This window comes from Salvelinus alpinus, chromosome 6 (assembly GCF_045679555.1).
Source record: "Salvelinus alpinus chromosome 6, SLU_Salpinus.1, whole genome shotgun sequence".
Taxonomy (NCBI): domain Eukaryota; kingdom Metazoa; phylum Chordata; class Actinopteri; order Salmoniformes; family Salmonidae; genus Salvelinus; species Salvelinus alpinus.
In genome coordinates this window covers 15,588,012-15,610,210 of record NC_092091.1, presented here as the reverse complement: position 1 = coordinate 15,610,210, position 22,199 = coordinate 15,588,012, and the positions used below count along the sequence as shown (strand labels likewise).

Genomic DNA, 22,199 nt, shown 5'->3' with positions numbered 1-22,199 from the left:
TTGGGCAGACCGCCACCACCCTCTGGAGAGCCCTGCGGTTGCGGGCAGGGCAAGTTGCTGTACCAGGCGATGATACAGCCGAAAGGATGCTCTCAATTGTGCATCTGTAAAAGTTTTAGAGTTTTAGGGGCCAAGCCAAATTTCTTCAGTCTCCCGAGGTTGAAGAGGCGCCTTCTTCCCCACACTGTCTGTGGTGGGTGTACCATTTCAGATCATCAGTCATGTGTACGCCGAGGAACATGAAGCTTTCTACCTTCTCCACTGTGGTCCTGTTGATGTGGATAGGGGCGTGCTCCCTCTGCTGTTTCCTGAAGTCCACAATCAACTCCTTTGTTTTGTTGATGTGCAAGGTTATTTTTCTGGCACCACTCTCCCAGTGCCCTCACTTCCTCCCTGTAGGCTGTCTCGTCATTGTTGGTAATCAGGCCTACTATTGTTGTGTCTCCAAACTTGATTGAGTTGGAGGCGTGCGTGGCCACTCAGTCATGGGTGAACAGGGAGTGAGCACGCACCCTTGTGGGACCCCTGCGTTGAGGATACATTTTGTTTGATATGTAAATATTTTTCTGTCATTTAGTGAAAAAAACTATACTGGAGTTGATTGCATATAGATTAAAGGCACAATCAGTAAGATTTCCTCCTGTTCAATGGTAATTTCAATGAATGATTGATGGGCAGTGGGTTGGGGGGGAGGATGGAGAAAAGAGCAAGTGAATTGTTCTGTTAAATGGTTTATATATCATCCCAGTTTATAATATTAATAATTTGAAAATACACAACCAGTCATCAGTTGTTATAAATCTGTTATGTCATTCCTGAGAGAAATGCAATGGTCTTTGACTCATGTCAAAGTTCATGTGCAGTGTTACCACTTCTTCTGTAACACCTGCTGCTCAGTGTCAATCCCCACTGGGCAAAAACTGGTTGAATCAATGTTGTTTCCTCGTCATTTCAACACAAAATCAAGGTGTTGACGTTGAATGAAGGTGGAAAATGGATTGGATTTACAAAAAGTCATCAACATAAGGCAATTTCGTAAATCTAATGACATGGTGAAATGGTTTGTTGATTTAACATTGAATCCCTGTTAGTTGACAACTCAACCAAGTGTAAATCAAAACTAGACTTAGAAATGAATGACGTGGGTCACTACAAAGGCACAGCAAAAATGTGCTACATACATCACAGAAATCTTAACTACAAACTGGCTGAATCTAGGCTTATGGAAGATCCAAAAGATAAGCCTTGTCCCATCATCGCCAGGATTGAAATGACTTGCAACAAAATTAGAACGCAGTGCTATCTGTAACTGAATCACCTCTAATCCCGCCTTGCTGCTTCGTGTGTATCTTGGAACTGTTCCCAATTCATTCCAGTTAATTTGGCAGCTGTTCAAAGCTAACACGTTTTTCCTCTAGTCTCAGAGAGAACCCTTATTATTGTAGTCTCATATCTTCAAAATTACAGTAAAAGTCATACATGGAGATTTTAACTGTGGAAATGGTCATTTAGACAAGATTCATAGGGCTGGGAATGGAGTTAAAGACCAACCAAGGAGTAGCGTTATAGTGTTACTATGTTATGAAAGTGACATATCAGATGCACTAGGGCTGGGAATTGCCAGGGGCCTCCCAATATGATATTATCACTATATGTATTGCCATTCGATACTGTGAATTTATTGTTATTCGATGTTCCAAACATATTGCTCACCATATTTCTGCTGCAGAAAGACGAGAGAGCCAGGAGAAAACTTTTCTTCAGTCGTGGAAATAAAAGACCTGAAAACAAAGTCTCCCCATTTAAAAAGAAGATGGAGAACAAGCTATGATTGAAAAATACTGGAGTTTTGTGCAGGTACACCCAACTAGCACAAAACTAATATCACGATTGTCAAAAATAGTAACCCAATATGTAACTGTATCGATTTTTTGACCCAATCACTAAGGTGCACCACAGGGTGAATGGAACTAATGCATAGAATAGAATATTTTCACTGTACAACTTCACTCAAGCGAAGTAATGCAGTTTAGTGAAGTCATCTACAAAAGGAACCACCCTTGTATGTTGCAGGCTAAAATCGTGGTTACATAAAGTTACCTACAAATTATGTACCTAAAATGATCCATTGTTATCCTCTTAAATCTTTAAAACACATACTAGGTAAATACAAGTTGAAATAGGGCTCAATTTAATATGTAAAAAAAGGAACACTTGACAAGGTCTCTGTAAATATTAACATTTATTTAAGTATACAATTTAGTATTTCCATTGCTTTTTCCAACCTGTTTTGAAGGTTTGATGTCAGTATTACGATTTCTTAATGCAGCAATCACCTCGGTGGAGGATGGTATAAATTGAGACAGGCAATACGGTTCAAACAGCATCCATTTGGCTACTTCTGTATATACTGTAAAATTGAGTTTCACAGGCATCATTATCAGCAATATCACCATGAAAGCATTTAGGATAGTGAAACCAAAGCCTTGTAGATGCTTCGTGCAAATGCCAATTTTGGTTCCTTATTAGCTTTTGTATGGAGGCATTTATAGATTCATCCCATAAAAGTTCAAGAAAAACTGGAAGATGTTTCTAGATCTGCTGAATATGAACACTGACCTAATAGCTAGTAACATAAAAATTATTCTAATTTCAGCAGGGAGGAGAGAATAATATTTATTGTAACAGATAGTAAGAAAAGAAACAAAACAAAACCTAAAATGATTCCTATGAGTCTATTTTTGTATAAGTTATACTTTTTTGTAGTGATAATTTCCCCTCAAAGTTAATACAGGACACCTCTGTAAACCCATAATGAGCAGAACATTTCCGTAGTGTCAATCATAAATGGATTCTAATAAAAGCTACTTTAAGAGCTTCCATGATCCTCTCTGGTCCTCTGTAGCTCATTTGGTAGAGCACGGCTCTTGCAACGCCAGGATAGTGGGTTTGATTCCCAGGACAGCCATACGTAAAAAATGTACGCACTTGTGACTAAATCACTTTGGATAAAAGCGTCTGCTAAATAGCATATATTATATGTTCCATTATTAAATGACTGGCAGGCAGCATACAGATGTAGATCTTAAATTTGATCATCCTGTTGCTGGAGAACTTTTCCGCAATGTAGGACATTTTTAACTTGTAGTGTATTTGAGGTTTAAAAAGGCTTCTGAAGTTTCTAATTTCCAGACTTGATTTTCCCTCATGAAAAATGTCCCATTCATTATAATCTACATAATAATTCACAGTTCCGGCCTCCCGAGTGGCGCATTGGTCTAAGGCTGTACCACTAGAGATTCTGGGTGCGAGGCCAGGCTCTGTTGCAGTCGGCTGCGATCGGAAGGCCCATGGGGCGGCGCACAATTGACCCAGCGTCGTCCGGATTAGGGAGGGTTCGGCTGTCAGGGATATCCTTGTCTCATCGCGCACTAGCGACTCCTGTGGCGGGCCGGGCACAGTGCACGCTGACACTGTCGCCAGGTGTACGGTGTTTCCTATGACACATTGGTGTGGCTGGCTTCCGGGTTGGATGGGCATTGTGTCAAGAAGCAGTGCGGTATTACAATTCTAATAAGTGGACTCCATATGAAAAAATAACTGTGTTAAACTAGGATCTCATTAAGAAAATCGAAGGTACAGAAAAGTAGAGTAAGAAAATAGTGTTATCTTGCATTAACAACAATAACGACAACAATGACCTCTTTCGTTTGTTACGTGTGTGTGTATATATATATATATATCTCTATCTCCCTTTCTTTACGGACAGGGGAACAGAACACACCAAACAAATATATCCTAACTAGAATTGCACACTGTTAATCCATCAGATACCGTACTACTTGAACCTGCTGTCTTTAGGCTGTCATAACCATGACATAGCAGCAGTGTGTTATTCCATAGGGCTCAGTGTTCAGAACGTTGCAGATAGAAATATAATGTTAGCTGATACTGTAAGTGAATAAGAACTATTCTTGAGGACCGAGAATCATATCTATTCTACACAATACGTTTCTATCTCTGGACGTTCCGTGACATTGCACCCTCCTAAACAGACATCAGGTGTCATTGGTGATTTATAACACCTTGTATTAGCTTACGACAAGCAATCTCGCAGCGTCACATGCAGTGGTGGTCAGCCTGAGCAAGTCAGCGTATTACCATGAACAGTTGTGACAGCTTATAATATTTGTATATCATGCTTTTAACGGTGATGTGAGCATTCTATGACAGAGTCGCAGGAAAGTGTTACCAAAGATACTCTACAGAGGGTATGTGACAACACTTTACAGATTAAATGAACAAGGTATTGCACAGGTTAATAAAAGCAAAAAGGCAACAATAAATAGAGCAAAATCATAGAACATTCTCAATTTTAGTCCGTTTTTGGAAGATTTTAGGATCAGTTTAGTGTCAGTTGTGTTGGGGAGGAAAACGAGAAACTTTACTAGTCATCCCATTCGTCGTCATCTTCGAAATCCTCTTCATCATCATCATCCTCATCTTCATCTAGGAAATGTCAAAGCAGACTTGTTAACAAAATATAAAGAGATCTACATCTTTTATTATTAAGGGCAACTGGTAATAACACAATCCAGATGAATTCCCAAAGAACACAAGTACTTCAATTCAGCATCTTGACTTGCAGCTGCTCACCAATGGCTGCATGGCACAAGACTGTATTCGCCCTCTGAGCTAAAGTCGAGGCATTAGCTCAGGGAGTCAACGTAAGGCTTCAGGTCTCAGGCAAGGTTATTTATCAAGCAAGTGCTGTTAACCGAATCACTTCCATCACACAGTCGGCTGTGTTGCCTTGGACTTTTCTGCTCTAACTCACTGTGAACATTCGTCATTGCTGTATATTTAAGCAATAATACCTGAGGGGGTGTGGTATTTCGCCAACATACCATGGCTTAGCGCTGTTCTTACGCACGTCACAACGCGGAGTGCCTGGACACAGCCCTTAGCCATGGTATATTGGCCATACACCATAAACCCCTGAGGTGCCTTATTGCTAATTAGGACAGTAAAAATAATTGTCATACTCGTGGTATACGGTCTGATATACCACAGCTTTCAGCCAAATCAGCATTCAGGGTTCGAACCACTCGGTTTATAATTCATGAATTTGTACTCTGTATAGTGTTTTATTTTGAGTGGTATTGTGCGTTGTCCTGTTCACTGTTGCAATGCCTCCTGGCCAGGTTGTTAATGTAAATGAGAACTGGTTTTCAATTGACTCATCTGGATAAATAAAGGTGAAATAAATAAACCTGCCAGTTGGAACCTACCTGAGGAGTGGATGGCTTTGCTCCTCTTCTGCATGACTTCCATAAGTGCCCCCACGATGCCTGCCGAGGGGGCCGGTGTAGGGGAGCCCGATTCTGGGCCGTCTGGTACCTGAGACATGCAAACACAGTTAATCACACACACAAACAAACATGGAAATACACTCAAACACAGACAGGCAGACAGTGGCACTTACGTTTTTTAGCTGGATGCCCTGCCGTATCTGGTCGAGCAGCGCATCGCGCCCTACGGTGGTGGATGGTGGCTTGGAGGCCGGTGGCTCCACCTTCTTCAGCTGGGTGCCTCCACGGATCTGCTCTAGCAAGGCCGACTTACCCCCCGAGCCCGGGGGTGAGTGGGGCGACTCCACACCACCGTCCAGCTCTGGAGGGGGCGGGGGTCCAGGTGGGGGTGGTGGTGGAGGAGGAGGGGCTCCCCCGCCACTGGAGGGTGGTGCTGCTGGTGGGGGAGGTGGCGGTGGGGCCTGGGGGGCGTGTGAGGGTGGAGGCGGTGGCTGGTAGTGGTGGTGGCCGTGGCCCCCTCTGTTGGGGGGCGGGGGAGGAGGGGGGGCTCCTAGGGCACCAGGCCTGGAGGGGGGAGGGGGGGGAGGGGCAGAGGTGGGGGCCCGAGAGGGTGGAGGTGGTGGCGGGGCACCCCGGCCACCTCGCGATGGGGGTGGTGGTGGTGGGGGAGGAGCTGGGCCCGAGCTGTGGGGTGGGGGAGGAGGAGGTGGGCCACCCCGAGAGGGAGGAGGTGGTGGGGCTTGGTAGGACCAAAAAATATGGAAAAGGAGAAAGATGGAAAAGGAGAGAGAGAGAGAGAGAGAGAGAGAGAGAGAGAGAGAGAGAGAGAGAGAGAGAGAGAGAGAGAGAGAGAGAGAGAGAGAGAGAGAGAGAGAGAGAGAGAGAGAGAGAGAGAGAGAGAGAGAGAGAGAGAGAGAGAGAGAGAGAGAGAGAGAGAGAGAGAGAGAGAGAGAGAGAGAGAGAGAGAGAGAGAGAGAGAGAGAGAGAGAGAGAGAGAGAGAGAGAGAGAGAGAGAGAGAGAGAGAGAGAGAGAGAGAGAGAGAGAGAGAGAGAGAGAGAGAGAGAGAGAGAGAGAGAGAGAGAGAGAGAGAGAGAGAGAGAGAGAGAGAGAGAGAGAGAGAGAGAGATCAGTTTGACAGTCACAATATCCCATTCATCAGGGGTTTGAATTACTGGGGAGAACGAGAGTTATGAATGATCCCATTACAAAATCAGGGTTCTCTCACCTCATAAGCACTGAAAATAACTTGTGCATGCATCCCCAAAAATGTTGTTCCCAATTATAGGTTATCCCCCAAGAGTTAATGCGCAATTCAAACCCTGTCATCCAGATACTCTGTTAAAAATCACTCCACAGCCAACCCCCCCCCCCCCCGACAGCACAGCAACTTGGCAAACATTGAGCTCAGAAATTCACTTCTGGCAACATTTTAGCCTTTCGATTCTGTTCATTTTAAATTCAGACAAACCAACCAGCAGTCAGCTTTATCCAGTTGTGCAGGTCAAAGTTCACACAGTCAACACCTGAGGCAGAAACACACCAACCTCCACTATGGAAGCACACCGATAGTTACCCACCACACCACCTGGGCGGCCCTGGGAAAAGACCACATGAATAAGCCCCGTCTGGCATTCAACATCTCATTACCAGTGGAGTACATTCTCACCATTGACTTCATTAACTTCAGAGTTACAAGGAAGTTGATCACATTTACAGTGGGTGGAATCCTTGATACTTGAGATCAATGATTGATATATATACACTAGATGACTGATAGGGGGCACTGTGTTGAAGCCACCGTGCCTCCATCTTCACACTCCCCACAATTGTAAAAATTATTGGAAGCTACCTACCGCATTTTTTTTTTTACGTTGCTGTTGCAATGTTTACGTTGCGTTACTTCCCTACTGTAGAGCACCGGTGGCAAACTTGCCAGAGTAAATTAATTGAGAGTCAATATATAGAGAATAAAAGTCAAGTAAACAAGTATAAAATGTATAAGTGTAATCTTTTACTTATTTCATTCAAGTTCGCTAACATTATCTAGACCTACTAGTAGTCTAGTTCTGTTGTGATAATAACGTTAGTTGTGTTGTGTCAGAGTTGAGGCCCGGGCCATCCAACAAAGCCAAAAACGATAAAACGTTGGTGAGCATCCACACTAGAAGAAAGTGTATCCTTCTCCAGGCCTACACCTGTCAATCAACTGTTCAAAGCATCCTACTGTACGCCACTATTAACAGGGTGGTAACAAGACCATTCATGAGGTCTCCAACCCACAGATACTGGTTCAGACCATTCAGTGCTTTCAGGGTGTGTTCATTGTCATAGTGACAACTGAAAATAATACTTCAATGTACATGTAGGCCTAATGAAAAATAATATAGTAATGCATATTTAAATGTAGGCTGTGCATCTCTTAAACATACAGCATGTCATTGCCTCATTGCTAATTAACAAAAGTTATGTAACACCCAATTCCCCTGTGTGAAAAAGTAATTTCCCCCTTACACACAATAACTGGTTGTGCCACTTTTATATGCAATGACTGTAACCAAACGCTTCCTGTAGTTGTTGATCAGTTTCTCACATCACTGTAGAGGAATTTACTGTAGCTATAACGACTCCAACCAAACACTTCCTGTAGTTGTTGATCAGTTTCTCACATCACTGTAGAGGAATTTACTGTAGCTATAACGACTCCAACCAAACACTTCCTGTAGTTGTTGATCAGTTTCTCACATCACTGTAGAGGAATTTACTGTAGCTATAACGACTCCAACCAAACACTTCCTGTAGTTGTTGATCAGTCTCTCACATCACTGTAGAGGAATTTACTGTAGCTATAACGACTCCAACCAAATGCTTCCTGTAGTTGTTGATCAGTCTCTCACATCACTGTAGAGGAATTTACTGTAGCTATAACGACTCCAACCAAACACTTCCTGTAGTTGTTGATCAGTCTCTCACATCACTGTAGAGGAATTTACTGTAGCTATAACGACTCCAACCAAACACTTCCTGTAGTTGTTGATCAGTCTCTCACATCACTGTAGAGGAATTTACTGTAGCTATAACGACTCCAACCAAACGCTTCCTGTAGTTGTTGATCAGTCTCTCACATCACTGTAGAGGAATTTACTGTAGCTATAACGACTCCAACCAAAAGCTTCCTGTAGTTGTTGATCAGTCTCTCACATCACTGTAGAGGAATTTACTGTAGCTATAACGACTCCAACCAAATGCTTCCTGTAGTTGTTGATCAGTCTCTCACATCACTGTAGAGGAATTTACTGTAGCTATAACGACTCCAACCAAACACTTCCTGTAGTTGTTGATCAGTCTCTCACATCACTGTAGAGGAATTTACTGTAGCTATAACGACTCCAACCAAACACTTCCTGTAGTTGTTGATCAGTCTCTCACATCACTGTAGAGGAATTTACTGTAGCTATAACGACTCCAACCAAACACTTCCTGTAGTTGTTGATCAGTCTCTCACATCACTGTAGAGGAATTTACTGTAGCTATAACGACTCCAACCAAATGCTTCCTGTAGTTGTTGATCAGTCTCTCACATCACTGTAGAGGAATTTACTGTAGCTATAACGACTCCAACCAAACGCTTCCTGTAGTTGTTGATCAGTCTCTCACATCACTGTAGAGGAATTTACTGTAGCTATAACGACTCCAACCAAACGCTTCCTGTAGTTGTTGATCAGTCTCTCACATCACTGTAGAGGAATTTACTGTAGCTATAACGACTCCAACCAAATGCTTCCTGTAGTTGTTGATCAGTCTCTCACATCACTGTAGAGGAATTTACTGTAGCTATAACGACTCCAACCAAATGCTTCCTGTAGTTGTTGATCAGTCTCTCACATCACTGTAGAGGAATTTACTGTAGCTATAACGACTCCAACCAAACGCTTCCTGTAGTTGTTGATCAGTCTCTCACATCACTGTAGAGGAATTTACTGTAGCTATAACGACTCCAACCAAATGCTTCCTGTAGTTGTTGATCAGTCTCTCACATCACTGTAGAGGAATTTACTGTAGCTATAACGACTCCAACCAAATGCTTCCTGTAGTTGTTGATCAGTCTCTCACATCACTGTAGAGGAATTTACTGTAGCTATAACGACTCCAACCAAATGCTTCCTGTAGTTGTTGATCAGTCTCTCACATCACTGTAGAGGAATTTTGGCACATTGTCGCATGCAGAACTGCTTTAACTCAGGTGGATAGCATTGCATGTATTAATGTCTACATTACTTTGTGCCACATTTATTCTATTACAGACACCATAATGCATACTTTTAAATGATATGTGACAAACATTAAAAAATATATATACTTTAAGGAAAATATTTGTAAGATTACTAATGTTACTGTCCACACTACAAAAACAAAATACATGTAATTTTATCCTTGAAACATTAATTGAAATACTGTAGAATTATTCATTCAAATGGAGGACTGCTCCTACTGCAGAGTGCCAATATGGCCGACTGGCTTTTCAATGGCCAATACATAGCATCAGATCTCCAGGGTTTATATACATCATTGCTTGAGATACAAGGAACTGAGGATGATTCCAGTGAACTCACCTTGCCTACGGAGCTCGTTCTTGACGGCCTCCACCCCTCCTTTCTTTTCGATGAAGTCATAGATGACCTTGGAGGTCTCCTTGTCCTTCAGCTGGGCCTCTGAGATGCCACACATGTCAAACAGGTTCTTTAGCTCCGGGTCCAGGTTATTCAACTGGGGCAGAGAAATAGAGATAGTGAAAGACCGGGTCAGGACAATTCAAAACCAACATATTTGTTTCTCTTGGCATTTTATCCTGAGCGGATGGAATCTGTAATGTTTTGAAAATGGCAAAAAAGTATGCTCTACATACAACCATGGCCTGCCAAACACAAAAATGCAATGCCAATTCCATTTAAGTAATAAAACGTAAAATAGCTCCGACAAGAATCTAATTATTTTGTCAGTCTAAGTGCCATTCTGCCATCTTCTGGATGAACACGGGTATTGCACCAGATTGTGCACAACAACACATGGCCTTTAACTGACTACTTTTTGTTTGTTCAATCATAATTGGGTAATAGTGATCTCTGCAGCTAGTCTTCTTTGCTTCGGCACGAAAGAGTGTGCGTGATACTTCTGTATGCATGATTAGTTAAGTAAATAGACATGCAATTAAGCCCAAGGGAATGGGGTTCAATCAGTCATGCTCATTACTGTCATTAAAACAGACTGTATTCTGTCCATTAACAAACTCTCTGGTCCACTTGGTTCTTAGTGACATGCATCACTGACTGCAGATTCAGACTGTGTTTTAGATGTCTTCCTCTGTCTCACTCCGGATTGAATTCAAAACCCTTCTGCTGATTTTCCAGTGTTTTCATGGAAATGCCCCTTCTTATCTCAAAGAACTGCTCACCCTCCATAACCCCACCCGCACCCTCAGGACAAGCGATAGCCTGCTCCTCCACGCCCCCAGGACTAAGCTCCGCTCCTTGGGGGAATCGGGCTTTTTGCTTGACCGCCTCCAGAATGCCCTCCCAGACCACCTGAAGTCACCACAGACTCTGGAATGCCCTCCCAGACCACCTGAAGTCACCACAGACTCTGGAATGCCCTCCCAGACCACCTGAAGTCACCACAGACTCTGGAATGCCCTCCCAGACCACCTGAAGTCACCGCAGACTCTGGAATGCCCTCCCAGACCACCTGAAGTCACCACAGACTCTGGAATGCCCTCCCAGACCACCTGAAGTCACCACAGACTCTGGAATGCCCTCCCAGACCACCTGAAGTCACCACAGACTCTGGAATGCCCTCCCAGACCACCTGAAGTCACCACAGACTCTGGAATGCCCTCCCAGACCACCTGAAGTCACCACAGACTCTGGAATGCCCTCCCAGACCACCTGAAGTCACCACAGACTCTGGAATGCCCTTCCAGACCACCTGAAGTCACCACAGACTCTGGAATGCCCTTCCAGACCACCTGAAGTCACCACAGACTCTGGAATGCCCTTCCAGACCACCTGAAGTCACCACAGACTCTGGAATGCCCTCCCAGACCACCTGACGTCACCACAGACTCTGGAATGCCCTTCCAGACCACCTGAAGTCACCACAGACTCTGGAATGCCCTTCCAGACCACCTGAAGTCACCACAGACTCTGGAATGCCCTCCCAGACCACCTGAAGTCACCACAGACTCTGGAATGCCCTCCCAGACCACCTGAAGTCACCACAGACTCTGGGCTCCTTTAAAAACAGGGCTAAAGACCATTCTCTTTAGGAAGGCTTTCTGTTCATAGATGTGATCCTTGGTGTCAGCTGTCCCTTGTGGTGTCAGCTGGGTTCTTTGGTGTCAGCTGTCCCTTGTGGTGTCAGCTGGGTTCTTTGGTGTCAGATGTCCCTTGTGGTGTCAGCTGGGTTCTTTGGTGTCAGTTGTCCCTTCTAGTGTCAGCTGGGTTCTTTGGTGTCAATTGTCCATTGTAGTGTCAGTTGGGTTCTGTGTGTCAGTTGTAGTGTCAGCTGGGTTCTGTGTGTCAGTTGTCCGTTGTAGTGTCCGCTGGGTTCTGTGTGTCAGTTGTCCATTGTAGTGTCCGCTGGGTTCTGTGTGTCAGTTGTCCTGTCTAGTTGTGTCCATTTTTCTTTCTATTTGGTTTTTCTATTTTATGCACTTTGGGATTATTCTGTCAAATGAAAAGCGATTTACAAATGTAATAAAGCATTATTATTATTATTATTATTTAGCCTGGTCCTAGACCTGTACTGTATGTGCTTAAGCCAACTTCTCTGACAGTTGTTTGAATAGCATGACAATGATAGACATAACAATAACTCATCTGGCTAATATTGGCAAAACCACTTAACATTTTTGAAGCTTCCCAAAACAGTGACAACAGATTTTCTGGAATATTCGGGGTTGCAAGAGGGGCTTGTATGACAGCATTGACTGTATGAGAAGTATGCGCTGTATCCAACAGAGGCCATTGTGTGGGTCAATCATGGGTCGGCCACACAGGTCACCATTGTGTGCCCATGAAGGGTGTGTGTGTGTGTGTGTGTGTGTGTGTGTGTGTGGTACTCACATCGAAGCCTGTGTTTGGGTCCCAGCCCACATGGCCGATGTGCCTGAAGAGAGACAGACACACAGGACAGACAGGGATGAGCACATACATACACGTGTACCCACACGCAAGCCGGTTCACGCGTGCAGCTGCGCATTACACATGCAGCAACAAACACGTCCAACACGACAAACCCTCATGTAAACCCACTGGCTTGTGCACGCACACATGCACGGGTGCAGTTCTGAATGCACACAAACACAATTGAGCCATTGAAGAGGTTCACAAGACACAATGAAGCACACCCTCAAACGTGAGTGACGAGCTCAATACGTTACACAACAACTTCACAGAACATAACATACATACAGGAAAACTCCTGCTGCGCTACATCTCTCAGACAGAAGGGTGGTCCACTCACTGGAAGTTGCTGGGGGTGCCTATGTCAGCCTTGGTGAGCTTCTTCCTCTTGCCCTTGACTTTCTTCTCCTTCTTGCTGAAGCTGCTGTGCAGCATGTTGTTGACGTGGTGTGGCTGAGGCTGCTGCTGGTGGTGTTGATGATGGTGGGAGTTGTGGAAGCGCACATTGTTGATCTCCGGGTTCTTGATGTCCACTGTGGCCATAGGGAGAGCTGGGCCTTTAGTAGAAGGGAGAGGAGGAGGAAAGGGAGAAACTGTTAGAACTAGAAGCTCAGAACCAGTGCTGGGAAGCTCAGAACCAGTGCTGGGAAGCTCAGAACCAGTGCTGGGAAGCTCTCACAAAATGAGTGGGAGCCAATCTAAAAGGTCATTCTTTCATTTCTTAGCATACCCAACAAGTTGTAATACAGACAGGTCCAATTATACAGCCCTTTTAAATTATTCATAAGAGACCCGAGGGTAACATTAATTTGCATACTTGACTGGCCGTAAAAAGCTTACTGTATAACTTGGTCTGTTTTGTGACTATGGTAGTCTCTAAAACCCATCAACAGTTCAGGCCAGATCAATCTCACAGCTGACAATGCAGGACCACACACAATTAAACACCAGTCTTTTGATGTATTTAGAACTATTTCAAGTTAGTGTAAAGACAACTAACATAGGGCACTAACTGTCCTCTACACACATGCCAGGACCTTTGTGAATATCTAGAACCCTAACACCAGCGTGTCACAGGGCTCCAAAAAACAGTCAGCATACATTCCATTTAAATTCTAATTCAGATTACCGAAAGATTTTACATTTATGCCAAAAAATAATTACATCATTATGTCAATCATGTGCATTCATTTCTTTATTCACTAGAATTGAAATGGGATCTGCATGACAACAACCCTACCGTTAAACACCTCTCTCAGCCAGCTCTTAGTCCTCAGTTCTTTTAGCACCACACACTCTTCCTCAAAAGGACAACGGCATATAAAACCCATCCACAAGCAGTACTGGACACCCAAGCAGACCCAACCACTCTTCCAACTTCAACTCACTGTCCCATGACTCTGATAAAGACAGACTTGATAAAGAGGTTGGTGCAATACATCCTTGTTCCATCCAGATGATACAGCGTTGGGAAGACCAATGGACTCATTTGATGGATTTTTTTTTAACTGACCAGCGAGACTCTCGAGGCTCTCAAACTACCTGTGGCTGCACCAGTGAATAGCACAGCAGTCTTTCACAGATTAAAGAACTGAAAGACTAAAGAAACGTTGACAGAATCAATCTGGTTGAAAACCAGTGTTTTTCCTCCCGGTGTGTGTGTGTTTGTGTGTGTTTGTTGTAACTTATGTGACATCAGTTAGGTCAAACCCAGAGTCACACAAAGACAGTTTTGGTCAACTTCTGAGCTGGGAGCCATGTTGCTGCCTTGGACAATTCAATTCATCCATTCATGATGAACACCTAGTGCTTCGTTTAAAATTCAGCTAATTTCTTGGACAGTTATTGGTCAATATCACCCAGGAGGCACCAACATGGCTGCTATGGATTATGTCTAGGAACTTGATAATAACGCCTTCTGATTGAAACTGTAACGGAGCTAGGTCTGTTAACTAGTCTTGCATGATGAATAACCTTGGCTGATACCTAGGTTAGGCTTCAGATCAGTGGGCTAACACAGTCTTCTGGAATCCAGAAACCCTCAATACATGGCTGTGGTCAAACCCCCCCAGTCCAGGCATTTGAGCGCACTCCTTGAGTCCATGTTAATCTCCACAAAATGCAGTTGGATCTGACATAATCAGTAATCCACAGCTAATCCCAACCAAATCCCTGGATTCCCTAGAAATGTTAGAAGTCTCAGCTATCGACGAGGACATGCAAGCATGACTTTGAAAGCTCCCTTGCCTTGAGACACGTTTACCCTCATCTTTCCACTTCATTGGGAGCTTTCAAAGGAGAACTTGCAAAGAATCCATGCAGTGGTACCATTCAGATGTAGCTGTTTGGCTGTACGTAAATCAATGATTGACAGACCAAGCTAACGGTTGTCCTCCTGTCCATTTTAGGCTTCAGAAATCCCATAAATGTAATCATTCAATATCAATAAATATTAAAGTGCTTCCTTTCCCAAAGCACACACTGCCAACATGACAGTGAATTATGACAAGGAAAACAAAATGAACATATTGAAGGAGGAGAGGGAAGCAAAAAAGGAAATAACTCCCAAAGCAAAGAGCGAATCTAGGGCAAATATGTCCCCTTGTTAGTTTCACACTCAATAATGGGACTGACATATCCCAAACAATATCCTTCCACCATGGAGAATAGTCCTTCTACAGGATCCCTACATTTGGGTCCATTTGCATTCAAATACCAAATTCTATGCAATAGACTGTGATTAGTAAATGAAATTTAAGGTGTACAAGTATCTGTGAGAAGGCTGATTTAAAGAGAGAGAGTTGGCAGTTGGACACGCACTGAGAGACCCATATGGTTTACACATGGCACACAGAGGGCCTCATGCTGCACAGATTAACCCTAAAGCCCAATGGTAGGGCTAAACATTACAATGTCAACAAAGTCATACTCGGAGTGAGTGCATGTGTACTCATACGAATTTGATTTAGCCTATTTCTTTACAATAACTGACCCGTCTTATCATGCCATATCGCAAAGGGGTGTGTGTGTGTACATGCATACTACTGTACATTCGATTTTGCGTGACGGATTATAGGAGACTTTTGCTTTTGTAACGTAAAATAACAAAGGATTGTGTCCCACTACAACATGTTGAAGATCAACATTTGGACTATAAAAATCGGTACAATTGAAAGAATGGACAACATACCATTTGCAGGGTCACGTCTTTTCTCTGCAAAACAAAACGGTCACAATTATAATTTCTCAGCCAATTCAGATGGCAAAAGCCACAGCTATCAGAGCGATAGAGAGTGTATATGGAAGTGTGAAAGGAGAAGCAAAGTGTTTGGAAAGCATTCAGAGTTAGTTTATGAGAGTCAGATGGACAGACTGAAATAGGATGGAAGTCTGGAAAGGTAGCCACTGCAGGCTGGAGAGAATGACAGTTCTCTGACCAGTCAGATCCTGGCCGGCGGATAAATTCCAGAACAGATGCAAACACAAGAAAAAAATTGTCGTGGAAAAACAGTAGAGAATTAAACTAGCTGTCCCTAACATACCATTACAGTAGCCCCTTTCCCAGCCCCACGTCTTTGGAAACTCACTCCTCACAGCAAGAGCAGCACACGTCAAAGGCTGGCAAGCAGAGAGGAACAGAGAGAGATGGAGGGAAGCCAGAAAGGAACACCATCACAGCTTTTAACACGGAGACCCTCTGCTGTTTTGACTAGACAGACATACCACTGACTTTCCAACAGCAACCAGCAAAAAAATTGACGCAAGGCTCAATTCCAAACCCATTCCTAGGCCCTTGCTGACCCCAAATGAACCCCTCGAGGAGTTACAAGATGCATCTAAGGCAAAATGATGGGATGATTTGGGATTGGGCCCTGTGGGGTTGTTAGTAGTAGAGCAGTGAGATAAATTTGAGCTTTCTTCACTCCCTGTCCAGAGGGTCAAAGGTTGAGGTGATGAGAAAGCAGAAGGCGTGTAGACTGAGCCTGCGGGGCCACTGTAGTTACCCGTTTTACGTTGCCGTCTGCCGAGTAGGTCTTTCAGTGCGGCTCTAAATCGCTTGGCCTCTTCCTCGCTAGCGAAGTTCAGGCCTACCTGGCAGTTCTGGAGATAGAGAGAGGAAAGAGAGATCAGTCATTTTTTTAAAGACACTGTCTATGTTGGGTCCACGAGCTTTCAAGCGGAGATAGTATACTTACATCTCCTGAAAACGAAATGAAATAGGACCTCGAGCTGTTGATTGAGAAGTTATTGTAGAGCTCCTGTTCAAACATGGTTTTCCCTTCCTGACAAGAGAGAAATAACAGTCACTGAAATTCCTATATTGGCAGCACAGAGAGGGATTTCCTCAGGAAAGGTATTAAGCTAGTGAGGCTAGGCTAACTTCAACCATCCTCCTTCTAATGCACTCACTCACCTTGATGTCAAAGACCCTGATGAAGTAGGACCTCAGAGGATTATCCTTGATCAGACAGGCCACTCCGCAGCACCTCTTCACCCAGGACGAGCTCCTGTCTGCCCCATACACCTGGACCACCGCTGTGCACAGGGTCTGAGGACATCATCACAATGGGAGTGTGTGAGCGGTACTTACAGCAAAGTAAAACACCCTATAGTGACACAATGTTAATAAAATGTGATTCAAAAGTGCAGTGTTGGATTGCACATTACTTTTTTTCTACACGAAACTGACTGACTATATTCTACAACTTGTTACATGGGCCCCGTTGTTAACAAGCCGTACTAGTGGAATGCCTCCAGGGGCCAATAAGTTATGACAGTATAGAGGAAGAGGAACACATCCACGAACAAGAAACACTGATTAGATGCCCCGGGAGCATATAGTACAAGGTTTGCAAATCAGACAGCCTAAGCAGACCTGATAGAGAATGATAGACATAGCCAGTAGCCACACAAACCAAAGCTTGGTTTTCTGTCACCATGGACACAGAGAGCGACCTATGCCAATCACCAAGGAGACCACAAGGAAGAGGAAATACCACTCCGGCTAGCTTCCTCTTCCTTGTCTATGATTTATTATTTCAGGTATGAGAGAGAGAAAACGAGGAAGCACTTCTCACCCCATACTCACACCTCATAACACAGGAAAGGTCACTGGCCAGACCATAGGCTAAGTCTAAATGTTCCCAAATCCCATGGTAGGAAAAAGGTTAAGGGGATAGAAAGAACACACATCGAACTATGGCTGTCTTACTAGACACTCAGCTTTGACTTTGGCATATGGTGTTGCTCCTAATATAACGTTATTTATCTGGACAGGGTACTGTAGACTATTGTAGTCTTTCCACTGGCTTGTCATTTGACACTTTTGTTCATCTAATGCAGCTTCTCAAGAATAGACTGATCTGACTTTCACAAATACCTTATTAGCCTTCAGCATTGGGAAAAGATGTATGTTCTGACCTAACCCATTCCAGAAGCTAACTTCCTTTAGCGCCTGTTGATGATAGTATCTTCTGGCCAGAGGAATTTTGTTAAGAGCCCTGAAGATCTTTCTGAAAGTTAAAACGCTTAAGGTACCATTTTGGAAAGGAATATACACTGAACAAAAACATAAATGCAACATGTAAAGTGTTGAAATAAAAGAACCCCAGAAATATTCCATGCAAAAAGCTTATTTCTCTCAAATGTTGTGCATAAATTTGTTTATATCCCTGTTAGTGAGAATTTATCCTATGCTAAGAATCCATCCACCTGACAGGTGTGACATATCAAGAAGCTGATCAAACATGATCATTACACAGGTGCACCTTGTGCTGGGGACAATAAAAGGCAATTTTAAAATGTGCAATTTTGTCACAACACAATGCCACAGATGTCTCAAGTATTGAGGGCGCTTGCAATTGGCATGCTGACTGCAGAAATGTCCACCAGAGCTGTTGCCAGAGCATTATGCTGCCCGTTTCCCTTTTGGGATCGTCTGTGGGGAGGTGCTGAAGAGTATTTCTGTCTGTAATAAAGCCCTTTATGGAAAAAAACGAATTCTGATTGGCCGTGTCTGGCTGCCAAGTGGGTGGGCCTATGCCCTCCCAGGCCCACCCATGGCTGCACCACTGCCCAGTCATTTGAAATCCATAGATTAGGGCCTAATGAATATATTTAAATTGACTGATTTCCTTATATGAACTGTATCGCAGTAAAATATCTGAAATTGTTGCGTTTATATTCTTGTTCAGTATATTTTTCATATCAGCAAGGGATTTAAAAAAAATGTCAAATGACTACACAACGTTATAAGGTTAGGGTTCCCAACCGGACATATTTCCATGTTACAGAGCTTGTTTACGGAAAACAGATGGAAGACAGAGAAATACCTTTGCTAATTAGCTATGTGCATATCTGAACAACTGTGTGTAAACGAAAGATGGACACCACAAACGTGTTTTCACTGAAAAATACTGTCAGCTGCAACTGTTAAAACAGAGTATATTTTGCATTTGTTTTGATATGATATGAAAGTAGAGGGCTTTATGTTTCTAGAACCGTAACGCAATTGGGAATAGATTCTCGTTTAGATGGAGTTGGTTGTTTTGGCTGCCAGAGCCAATTCACCTCTAAACAGAACAGGGTCCTTGGACTATAAGGATTAACGTTAGGCTCTTTTAGTCCATTATTGGGATAGTTCTGACCATATTCCCTATTGTGCAAACACACAGGCTAATGTCTTCCCTCGGGAAGTTGCAATGGCTGTCAAACTAAAACAAAATAGTGAAGTGCAAAAATTCCAGACTGCAGTGCGTCAGTAGGCAGCACTTAATACATTAGCAGCAGTGCAGTCAATTTATAAACACAGAGTCGCGTGCAACATTGTATCGGCTAATGTTTATTAATAATGGGGTATGCACTGAATTATAATAGTGGCGTTTGCATTTGTTTTCAGGCCGGGGTAAACTAATACGCCAGGGGCAAATGTTCACATTTCCAAGCCAATTTCTTGACAACAAATCCCTTTGACAGGCAAACATCTCTGCTTTCCCATACTCTTCCCTGCATCGTTTCAGCAAAGCCATGGAAAAAGCTGCTGAGCTGTTATGCGTCTTATCGGCCTGCAGCCAGGCTATTGCCTAACATTAGCCTACATAACAGTACACTAACATTTTGCAAATAGCCTTACACATTATTTTCGCAAAGTTACAGGTAGATAAATTGCACTTGAGAGCTTAGTGTGGTCGTAAACAAGACAACTTACAATGCATTTCCTGCCCAGGTAGTTGAAGAGGCATTCGTTCTCTTGCGGGGTGAGGAGTATGGAGCCAATATTTCCAACCCGGCGTTGCGGAGGATGGCTATTCATGTTCCCAAATAATTTCCAGATAAACAAAGTTAACTGTTTTACTCTTGAATATTACATACAATTCGTGCAGCCTTTGGTCGCCATGGCCTGCAACTGCATCGTCTTATTACGTTGTTTCTAAGGTAGCTAGAGGCCTGAGAAATGAAATATTTTGGGATCCCGGTTGTTGAATACCGTCACCATGCCCCAGGGTCCTCGAAGAATCCGTGGGAACCACAATCTTGCAGAGGGCAAAATCTAAACTTTCATTCGTTAACTCCAGCTGCAACATCGATAACGTTACATCCATCCAACATGGCACAGTAGGCAGTGTGAAGGAACAACCATTCCAATGAAGAGAGGGGGTGGAGAAACCAAAAAATCATATACAAATTAAAGAGTAAGGCCCCCTCTAACGAAATAAATGAATTTGCATTAAAAAAAATATATATCTGTATGTCGTCTGTAAATGTTCTGGTGTTACAATATAATGAGGATCCCAAAATATCACGAAGGATGGAATGGTCTAGCCCTATTTCCCAGTGGATTTTGCAAAAGGAATGCGTAACGCTGTAAGGGGGTGCGCGCAGATCTGGGCGGAGACTGGGGCGTGTTCAGTAGGACGCAACGTTTTGGAACGTTCAGATATAAATCCTATGTAGCGCAAACATGCTTCTCTGACATGTGGAATAAGGAATCACATCGGGTCTATTCATGGTTTCTATCTGCAACGTTGTAGAACGTTTGGCAACTGAACATGTTTGCTATTTATTAGGGTGGAGCTACTGCTGTTGTCATATTTTCAAAGAGAGCGATACAATGTTACATATGTACAGCATTTAACCTACTTATTACAGCTAGAAGCATTTTGAGCACATGAACCTGCTATATAAAAACAAAATAAGTCATATTTTGCTTCTCTCTCTTCTTCTCTAGTTCTCTCTCTCTCAAACACAACTGAGTTCAGTGAGTTCAATTGCTATCAATATGGATATATTTTGGAGTTTTAAAACAAGTCCAAAACCTATATCATAATTTGAACATGATTAGTTGAGTATGACTAACATTGAATAAAATATGACTGTAATTTCTCAGATTCTCTTGTTTAATAAAATCATGGAAAACAATCAACCACTTTTTTACTTGATAGCCTCAAGCTGGCATCTGTGTTCTTAAAACTCAAACGTTCATCTTATTCAGTATTTGATTATATAATCATTCATTCAGTAAAATTGCTCCAAACAAGACTATGAGTTTTCATATGTAGTGCAAACAGCATTTAGTGACACTGGAATTTCAACATGAACTTAAACGGCAAACAACTACGGCTAATATAAATTAAATATGTTGGGCCATGGGGCCTTGGGGTTGGCTATAGGTGTAAAACGGAGCAGGAAAACCTTGGAAATCTTTCCAACTGCACTTGGTGTTTTCAGGTTTAATGTCCTTAAGTCTTATGCTACCACACTGCCCTGTACTTCATTATCTCACCCCAAACACTGAGCTTTAATCAATACTCCCTGGGGAGGAGATTTGCCTCTGAGTGCTCCTCTATGTCTTTCATCTAACATATAAAGAAGGGAGGAAGAGAGGTAGACAGATGGACAGACATTATCTGAGGGGGGTGTCCTAACAGGTGCCACCTGGTCCTTCCTTAAACCCTGTCAGAGAGGTATTAGCAAAGCGCTAATCTATTAGGCTAGCAACCCTTCTTGTGTGTTTGGGTGTATGACGTTAAAAGGTTATTGGATTCGACACTAGGCTAACATTAGCGGGGAGTGACTTGCTGCATCATAAGTCTTACCATTTGACTCTGACATTGCTCGTTCTGATATTGCTCTTTCTGATACTTCTTAATTTAAAAAAATCACTTTATGGATTATGTGTGTATTGTTTTGAATTGCAAGCTTGCAAATTTGTTTACACGACCAATAAACGTTGATTTTATGTGGTGGCCACAAGATTCTCTCTCTCTCTTTTTCTCACTCACACGCTTATGAATGCATGCAAAAAACGTATTCAGTTATGTTACCAGCAAAAATATTGTAATCAGATTACAGATACTTTTTATAAACGACTGTAGATGATAACTTCTTGGATTACTTTTACATTCATAAAGATGTTTGCGAAACAAACATTCATTTTGACACCTTTCTATTATCTCAATAACATTCAAATCAGCATTGACAAAAGGTGCACGTTTCAGTTTGTTCCACCTGAGCGAGTCTGACCACAGATCAGAGACCACTATGATGACACACCAAATGCATTTGATGGATCCTTTTTGTCTTCTTCTAATGCCTCTTAAGGGGAAAGTAATCCCATTACATTACACACACACACACACACACACACACACACACACACACACACACACACACACACACACACACACACACACACACACACACACACAC

At 43.0% G+C, this 22,199-nt stretch overlaps 1 protein-coding gene across 2 annotated transcripts; it reads right to left on the bottom strand.

Moving 5' to 3' along the window:
- Positions 1–2,225: 2,225 nt before the first annotated feature.
- LOC139578213 (actin nucleation-promoting factor WASL-like) lies at positions 2,226–20,319 on the bottom strand. Of its 2 annotated transcripts, XM_071405532.1 has the most exons (11): positions 19,699–20,319; positions 16,906–17,040; positions 16,688–16,774; positions 16,496–16,592; positions 15,682–15,705; positions 12,832–13,048; positions 12,432–12,474; positions 9,924–10,077; positions 5,486–6,051; positions 5,292–5,400; positions 2,226–4,509 (listed from the first exon to the last, which is right to left on the bottom strand). In XM_071405532.1, exons 1-11 carry the CDS (start codon positions 19,801–19,803, stop codon positions 4,448–4,450), a joined length of 1,599 nt encoding a protein of 532 aa, XP_071261633.1. In that variant the 5' UTR covers positions 19,804–20,319; the 3' UTR covers positions 2,226–4,447. The 2 variants fall into 2 exon arrangements, with proteins under 2 accessions (XP_071261633.1, XP_071261634.1); XM_071405533.1 differs by lacking the exon at positions 15,682–15,705.
- Between the last annotated feature and the right edge of the window lie 1,880 nt (positions 20,320–22,199).